This window comes from Neodiprion lecontei, chromosome 3, assembly GCF_021901455.1.
Source record: "Neodiprion lecontei isolate iyNeoLeco1 chromosome 3, iyNeoLeco1.1, whole genome shotgun sequence".
Classification (NCBI taxonomy): Eukaryota; Metazoa; Arthropoda; class Insecta; order Hymenoptera; family Diprionidae; genus Neodiprion; species Neodiprion lecontei.
The window spans coordinates 285,905-294,868 of NC_060262.1; the positions used below are offsets into that span (position 1 = coordinate 285,905).

General features: G+C 36.9%; 1 protein-coding gene across 7 annotated transcripts; it reads right to left on the reverse strand.

Moving 5' to 3' along the window:
* Nucleotides 1–404: 404 nt before the first annotated feature.
* On the reverse strand, nt 405–7,213 carry LOC107220100 (myb-like protein X). 7 transcript variants are annotated; one of them, XM_046733294.1, is made up of 4 exons: nt 6,721–6,994; nt 5,808–6,244; nt 5,128–5,194; nt 405–4,051 (listed from the first exon to the last, which is right to left on the reverse strand). In XM_046733294.1, exons 2-4 carry the CDS (start codon nt 5,963–5,965, stop codon nt 2,585–2,587), a joined length of 1,692 nt encoding a protein of 563 aa, XP_046589250.1. In that variant the 5' UTR covers nt 5,966–6,244; nt 6,721–6,994; the 3' UTR covers nt 405–2,584. The 7 variants fall into 7 exon arrangements, with proteins under 7 accessions (XP_046589250.1, XP_046589251.1, XP_046589252.1 ...); XM_046733295.1 differs by lacking the exons at nt 5,808–6,244; nt 6,721–6,994 and adding an exon at nt 7,085–7,213; XM_046733296.1 differs by lacking the exon at nt 5,808–6,244 and having other exon boundaries at nt 6,721–6,993.
* Nucleotides 7,214–8,964: the final 1,751 nt, after the last annotated feature.

Genomic DNA, 8,964 nt, shown 5'->3' on the forward strand with positions numbered 1-8,964 from the left:
GGCATACCTAAAGTGAAAATGCAGTTGAAGAAAGCAGAGAGTATAAAAACAGAAAATTTTGACACCGCCCATACTGTCGTATGGATATAAAATTTAACATGCAATTTAAATAGATGTCAAACTTTCAAAAGTTGACTTTTAGTTCGATAAAATTCTTACATATCTCCAATCACTCTGTGTAAAACAAACATTACTCTTGACTGTGTAATGTTTTTACACAAATGATATAAAATATAAACAAATTGAGTAATTGCTATTTTATGGAGCTAATGATTACTGTCAAAAATTGTTAACGTTAACTAGGGAATATTCTGATTAAGTAAGAACTTGGATATTAACCTAGCAATAAACAAATAAAAGGTGGCTAATTTAAAAAGAAAATACACGTAATACAATGTATCAACTAATCGATAATTATGTATTATTATTCTATATTTTGAAAATGAAATCCGCGTACATTTCACATTCTATTTTTAGTATTACACATACTAATAATAATACCATCGTGCCGATCCACATCACTCTTCCAGTTTTCCAACTTCTACAAGCACTGTAGGTAGTATAAAAAATATATATATATAAATATATATATACATATTTGTATGTATACTAGGGTGGTTAATTTTTAAACTTTTCTTTTCCAACGTTATACTCCAAAAATTTGTGTCAAATACTGAAAAATAAATTATTGTACAGCCCGGAGGAGGCATGAAAATATTTAAAGCTTTAAAAAATATCAGTTAATTTTTTTCGTATCGTGGTCCAATTAATCATTGTTCACAAAAATCAGTACTGAAAACGAAATAGGGACATTAAGTTGATGTGATACTCCTCTTTCGGTAACAAAAACTGTTATCCAAATTTCTCAGAAACGCTCAATCTTTCGGGTAAAAGACGAGAACAGCCAACTGCGGAATTTTTAGGTCCAATTTGCTGTTGAATGGTGAACTATTAATTGAACCACGATACAAAAAAAATTAACTAATATATACATATATGTCCGCAAGGTACACACATAAGAGTAAATAAAAATATGTTATAATAATCGGTAACGACCTCTAAATATTTTCATACTTCTTCCAGGTTTTACGACTGTTTTTTTTTCAGTATTTGTCACAAATTTTTTGAAGGGACCTTAAAAAAAACAAAAAAAAATTTTTTTTTAAATGAACCACCCTAGTGTATACTATTAACTTACTATTACTTGATAGCAGTAATAATAACAGCATGTAAATTGCATTTTCTATACGCCCTGAATTTTCTTTAAATATCGCAGTAGTATTAAAAGGGTTCTTATAACACGCGTTGACACGCTTATGAGTTTCTTTTGGTAGGAAGACTTGACGAGCTGTGGTGCAATATGGTACTATTAATTTGTTATACCAAGGCGATGTTTAAAAAAATTTGTAACTACAAATTTCCGACTGTATAAGTGTATGATGAAGACTGTGCACGCATACAATATAGATTTGGGCACATGAATGAAATAAAACAACAGCTTTCAATGAAATGAAATTATCGTCCTGCTCATTTACTGTCTTGTATTATGTCAAATTACGTGACAATGTTTTATCAAATGACATAGATTTGAAAAGAATTCCTACAGTTAGCCTCTCATTGTTTTAACTAAAATGATAATTTTTAATCAGTATCAATTGTAATAAATGTAATTATTATAATGTCATGGTGATAAAATAGTAAAATGTATGTATATATGTAGATCCCAGTTATCAGATATGACTTTTAAAATAAGTAATTGCAGATGAAACGCGGGAGATGAAATATCTGTTTAGATTAATGATTATGGTTGACAAATCTTATTCCTTTAAAAAAAAAAAAGAAAGTAATATTAATATTTAATATGTAAATTTCGAATTAAATCATAACTCCAAGATCATTGGCCAAATAGTATTATGTATTATACTTGCACCACATCCACATAGATGTAATTCATTTTTTATTTAGCCATCTCAAGGCATATGTAGGACTTTGGGCAGGTACGGATAAATCTCATTTTTGCATTCCAAGTACTCGAGCATGATTTTTACATTCTGTTTCGATTTTGGCAAAATAACGTGTGGTGATAAAAACTCAGTTTCCAAAAAGATATCACGGCACAAATGATTGTATGAATTGCGAAATTTGAAGTGGTTCCAAGGCCTCTCATTAAAATAAACTTGTTTTGAAACTCTGTGAAAATGATTGTATATATTTTGATTATCAGTGATACTTAAATTAAAGGTTGAAACTGACTTGTCTGAACTCTGTGTCAATTCTAAACGTACCTTAAAAAACTTCCACATTTACAGTCACGCCCAGAATTTTAGGTTTTGTTGCTTTAAATCAAAGGTGTGTATTTCACTGACAAACAAAATCCTTTTTAAATGCAAATAATGAAATATGCAATATCAGATCTTCTTAATTCCTCGTATCATCAGTGTGTAGCAGTTTGATTTTATGTGAAAAATATTTCTACTGCATAAAGATAACAGATAATTTGACCAAGGTTCAAAAAATATCTTATCGGCTTCTTCGTGACCTTTAAAAAAAAAAAAATCTCCGTTTCTACGAGATATGAAGCCCTCTACATTATACTGCACCACTGTTTCACGATTCCCGACCCTTCCTGGGTTTGGATCTTTTCATCGTTACTTCCAATTCCGCTCACATCGAGCTTATCTGATTTGAATTTGTAGCCCCCGACATTTGGCGTTGAGACCTGAATTGGCCTGCGCAATCCCTGAAGAATACCAATCGAAGTATTCAACAAGCTGCTTTCGCAATCAGTTTTAACTTTCTTAGGTTCACTGCAGACTTCCGGTTCGAGTTTACGCTTTCGATCTGAGGGCGTGCCGCCGTTGCAAGTCAAAGTGCTCTGCGTTAGTCCAGCTCGATGGCGAACTATCTTGTGATCGCGAATATCTTCATCGGGTAGGGAAACCGAAGACATGTTCACATAAAGAGAACTATTAGGCGATAGTCTGTTTCTTAGTGTGACGTGACGCATTCGATTGATTGAATGTCTTCCAGAAATATTTCTGAGAGTTCTCCCAAAAGATGAATCCTTGCACAGCGGCTCGGACATTGAACGTTCCTCATTTGTCAGTTCGTAGAGTTGGGAATTGTCCTTCAGACAATCGTTCAATCGAACTTGAACATCTTTAAGCATTATTGAGGCATCAAAGGATACAAAAGACACATCATCTTTCAGTAGCAACTGATTCTCCTTAGTCCTCGCATTCTCAGATTCCATTTGGGCTGGTTCCGATGCTTCAGACATTTCTGAAGTTGTGGACTCCACTACATCGACGGAATAATTTTCTGTCTCGGTAGGAGCTTCGCTCTGATCTTCTCTATCGTCGGCTGCAACGTGGCCATTCTCTTTCTCGGCATCTGTTGGTTCTTCATCAATCGCTGGAGGCTCTTCACATGAACTATTCAATTCCATCTTCAAATTTGTTTTAAGAGGACTGCTATCTATCGACAAATTCATTTTTGCTTCATACTCCTCCATTTCCTCCTTAGAATCATCATTTTCTAATATCTGGCTGATTGCATCATCAGTGAGCTGCGCTTTGATCTCGCGTTCATTAATTCTGCAATTTTCTGAATAATGTTCTCCAATTTCCTCTTGAATATCATCTCCTTTTTCTTTTTCAGCTACTTTTTCAGTTTCACGTTCTCCTTCCTTCTCCATTTGGCTAATGTTCACACTTTCATTATCTTGTTTCTTTTCATTTTCTTTTTCCATTTGTTGCGCATGTGATTCGTCTATAGTGCTTTCTTCATTTGCGTCATCCTGTACTACTGAACCACTTCTTTTACCTTTTACAGTAAAACCAACTTCATCAACGATGTACTGCTCACTGACATTTTCACTCGTCTGTGACTCGCTTTCTTCCGACTTCGGCTGCATAACGATAGTTCGGCTTTTTAGGTTTTTCGATGAAATCACGGTTTTATTTGTTTCTTTTTCAATCGATATTGGCTTGTTCGTAGATTTTGGCAAACGAGACATCGAAAGTTTGACAGAAGGACTTCGAAGCTTGCTCTGTAACAAATGAAATTAAAATAGTTGCGACCGTGCGTAGAACAATCTCCTCTTATCCCTACGCCAGATCAATATCAACTTGCGGCTGGTAGGTTCAGTTAGACACTCAGCAACAAGAATATCTATTACTCAACGATATTAATCTACCTGACGGTTGTTTGCACAGCTGTACTTGTGTGGAGTTGGGAGAAACGTTTCGTATCCAAACAGAGATATCTTAATGTGTGAAGTTATTTATAAAAAGATAGATCGATAAACTATAGTAAAAAACGAGCAAGAAGAGGTCAAGTAATATCAAATTAATTAAATCATAACAATAAATGTAATGAGTCTTGCACAAGCTATACTTAGAGAAATGATCTTGTGAGATCGTTAACAGTGAATAATACATCAATCAGGAATGAAACGTTTTGGATATCACTTTAATAAAACTTGTACTACAACGTACTCCAAAGACCGGCCGAAGTGTACTGGCACATTCATACCACGTGTGGCAAGTGAAACGTATAAAAGAAATGGATATAGATAAGCATGCTCAGTTGTTAATCAGGCTTTAGATACAGTGTTCGGGTTGACCTCAAAGTGTAGGTCGTATATATTTGATAATTGCTATTGACATTGATCCATGATTAGTAGTGATCTTCTCTCCTAAAAAAATCCAAATTTTTCAATTTATCAAAAACAGCAATCACATACTCAATTAGTACCTTAAAAATCGTTACGTAGATCAGACGATTTTAAAAAAAATTAAATTCTATACACTCTGAGCTTTCCACGTTGGTAGTCAAACTGATGCTACTTGCTGTTTCACTAACATAAATTATTATCAAGGAAAGTTTGTGCACTTTGTATGTTTGGCATTCGTTGTAAGACAGAACTTTGCATTCCTTGAGCTGATTATATATTTCACTATTCGTTACAATAATAGCTTCGGTATCCCCGGCTAATTAAGAAACTTCCATCAACGCTTGGATATCGAAGAATGGGACTGTTAAATTTCAGACTAAAATTAGCATTTCTTAGGACAGTGAGAACAATGACGAAAGTAAAGACAAAATTGTCATTCACTGACATACCTTGAAAGTCTTGCTAGTGCCAGCTGCTTTGAAACTTTTCTGAACATTCGTCGATTGTTGCTTTCCTCTGAAACAGTAATTAATTCCTTTAGATGAATCTTGTCTGTAACGTATGTGGATTTCGATAAGTAATGAGGCAGAAAAAAAAAAACAGTTTTCAATAGAATGCGTGAACTACGTCATTCGATTTCAGGGGATGAGAGGTCATAGTTTAAAATTATATCTGAACCACCAAGGTTTTGTATTTCACATAGATCGAAATTGAATTTCTTTGCCTTTACCGATAATCATGGAAATCAATGTGTTGAAACATCATCAGACAGCCGCCATAAATATAAAGGCTTCCTTGTATCGACCAAACGTTCGACGCAATAATTCTATACGACGATAGATACAAGGATGGAAATGCAAAACAAACGATAGGTAATTTTACAAATAGTTAAATACGTATTCGTCTTTATCCTGGAATGAGTGCTATGGGTAACGACACTGTGGGAAAGCGATATTAAACGACGATGAGTTGTACGATGTCAGTTCAACTGGGGTGCGGAAAAGGTATATAACAAAAGTTTGGAAGTCTATTCCCATAAAAAATGGAGAAGATAAGCCTGGACAAGGTATAATCAGCAGAGAATTATGTGTACAGGTTGGGTTTTGTTGATGGCTTGGATTTTACAAACCTGTTCGTATTCTCGTATTCAGGCTGCACGGAACGCGCCGCGGGTAAATTCACAGCGATATCAACTTGTCTCGACGAAGCGGATGCCGTTTTTAATCTCCGAACGTACCTATTCCTCTCATCACCCTCGGGTACCGCCTTCTTTGGCGTTTTACCCATGGTTTATATCAATCACAAGGTGAGTTAAAACGAACGCCCTTGACCGACGCTGCCCGCAGTATAAACCGAATCTCTAACCTTTATATCTCTCTTTTCGCGTATTGCTCTCGTGTTCCCCTTTTTGAGACGATTGTTTTATTATTAAATTTTCATTCCTTTAACTATTCCCATTTGCTCGAACACGTTTGAATCCCAGACGACAACTTTACAGTGACAGTTTATACTTGTTAGTTTTTCAAGGGGGAAGATGTACTTTCGTCGGAGGTGGCGTCTCCTTTTCTACGTTCACAAAACACACGTAAATAAACCGGCGAAGAGAGTATGGGTGGGTAGGCGACGCGTGTTGTTATTCAATTAAACGAGAGAGCGATAATATGATCAAGAACATGGGAAAACGAAAATGGAACAATCGCTTTGCGAGCAAAGTTTCACACTGCCGATATCAGAAACTAGCTCGAAGCGGACAAACCACAAAACGACGCGGACCCTTTATCAGTAAGGTTTGCTTCATACGGTAACATCGCACAAGTATTGCGTATATGTATGCATGCACGTATTATACTTCGTGGGTGTGAAAATACTTTAAAAAGTATATGTATGTACGTACGTACGTAGAGCTACGCGTGAGAGGATTTCTCCAGATATGCAATGTGGAATATGTTCTGCATCTATTTTGATGCGATTCGTATGTAAGCAATGTGTGAGCTCTCAATAATTCACATCGATTCACCCGTTTATGGAGAAATTTTTCTTACCCGCGCGTCGCCTGCTCAAGAGACAATCGAAGCTCTCCGTAACGTGGAGTGCAGCCAGTGAACAAGATGTGCGTGTAACGTATGTATGAATGAGTATTGGCAAGTGTAAATTATCTACTGATAATCAACGGAGAATGAAAACGCGATACTTCTGCGGTACCGGTCAACTGATTGTATTTTCGTTACGTAACCTTATGTTATGTAGCTAAAGGCTTGGCTTAGCTAAGCTGTGAGGATGTAGGTATGGATGTAGGGTATATCGAGTGAAGGTGTCGACAACGAAACCCATACGACGCATGTGAGTCCGTATGTCGTTACGTACACAAACGCAAGTACGTCGTACGTATACCAAGCGTATACCTACACACTGCGAACGCCATGAAGCCGGCCGGCAAACGCCGCATTCTCCCTCAATTTTTCTTTTTGTTCGTAGTTTAAAAGTTCGTCAACATCGCGTCCCGGCATCAGACGCCGAGTAACCGGCAACGTTGCACAGAGCCGTGATTCGCTGGACGTTCGGCCACGCGCGGCGAATATTGCGGCAGCCAGTGTTGCCAGATTAGATAAATTCCTCCTAAATTTCGGAGCAATTTGAAGCTTATGGAGAAAAAATTGGCGGAAAAAGTATCCAGGAGTTTTTTCAGGAGAAATTTGAGAAATTGCCGGATTTACGCGTCGCTCGCCAACTCAAAAATTTTTGCTGCCTTTGTTTATTTTTTTGTACAAGTCTTAGGGCGTGTTCGGAAATCGACTGACCGTACCAGCCCCCTGACACACGCTGCTAAAAGTGGTTAGCAAAGTGTCCCTCGATTCTGCCACCAATTTGCACCACTCGTGGCGCTAGTAGTTACCTGACGAACTTGCGCGCGGTCAGCGAGGGCAGCGAGCGTGTCAGAAGTCTCCTGGCACCACGTAGAGGAACTAAAAAACGGGGACAAGACGCGTACAATTTTTTAGTATACGAGCAGTGGTGAGTGTCAGGGGGCTGGACCGTACTGTCAGTACTGAAAATCTATAGTATACATCACTTGGACTATACCATTTTCAGTACTGACAGTACTTTCAGTCAATTTCCGAACACGCCCTCAGAGTGTTACCGCTACAGGAGGTATGAGGCTCTGTCGGTAAAGCAAATGCCAGAATTGCTGGTAGGCTAAGGCATTTCTGATATAGGGAAAGGTTATTCTGAAAGGTGGATTTTACTTCTACATGCCAATTATATACGTCATATTGTACAAACTTGATTCAAGTTCGTTTTGACGGTTAATAATTTTAGGCGGATTTTCTTTGTGGGTTAGGAGGATCTCGAAGGATTTCAGTTACCCTAGGAAATTTGTGGGACAGTCGTCTGGCAACACTGTTCTACACACAAGGGTAGCATCCAATGCTCGCATGCGCGGCCGGGGTAAAGGCAATTCGGGTACTCTGTCTCTCTTGCTCTGGACCGTGATCGGCTGAGCGTGTTCTCCGTCCAATCACGGCGCAGACCGAGAATGACAGAAGTGTACTCCCGATTTATTATTTATTGTGCGCAGCACGAACCATCTGCCTGTATTGTACAATATACGTATAGGATAATAATCAATCAATATTGAGATTGAAAAATTTCGATAGCCGCACTTTATTCGTTGCTTTATTATGCAAATTCGCAATTTTATTATTAATGTTGAATCTATTTCGATTGGCTATGCAACATATGATTTAAAATAAATATTTTACAGACAGAAGCATTTTACCCCGTGATTTTACCCACTCGTCCCACTCGTATAATACTCAGTTGATATAGAGTTTCTTTTTTTTATTCGTCGAACTTTTGTCTCTGCTGTAATCATCGTCAATTATATAACAAATAATATCCGGCCTCTCGTAGACTTGACTATGTTCTTGTTATTATTATCACGTCTCAATTTTTGTACTTATAACAATTAATAAGATTTGTTAAAGATTATTTCGGGAAACTTGTTTGAAAGATCGACCAATTTTCTTTTCAAATTTCACTGCAGGAAATAATCCTTGTTTCTAGTGGAAAATTTATTTTCAGTGTCGTTGACCGAAGAATAAATATACTTAACAATAAGTATAGTCAACGTTATTGTTAACATTTCCTCAGCCAGTTAACGGCATGGTAATAGTCATACAGAGAGTACAGAAAATTCTCTTAATCTTTTTTCCTTTAAATTATATTCAGCAAAAATAATTCATTCAAAAATGCATCTTGTTATAATCATAATATATGTGTAGTTG

Bases quoted from the DNA above. Each gene is read 5' to 3' on its own strand.
- LOC107220100 (XM_046733294.1), bottom strand. From the start codon at position 5,965: ATGGGTAAAACGCCAAAGAAGGCGGTACCCGAGGGTGATGAGAGGAAT. The intron at 5,195-5,807 runs GTTTGTAAAATC...TTACTGTTTCAG, and splicing joins GAATACGAGAATACGAACAG to AGGAAAGCAACAATCGACGA. The intron at 4,052-5,127 runs GTATGTCAGTGA...CATTTGTTACAG, and splicing joins GCACTAGCAAGACTTTCAAG to AGCAAGCTTCGAAGTCCTTC.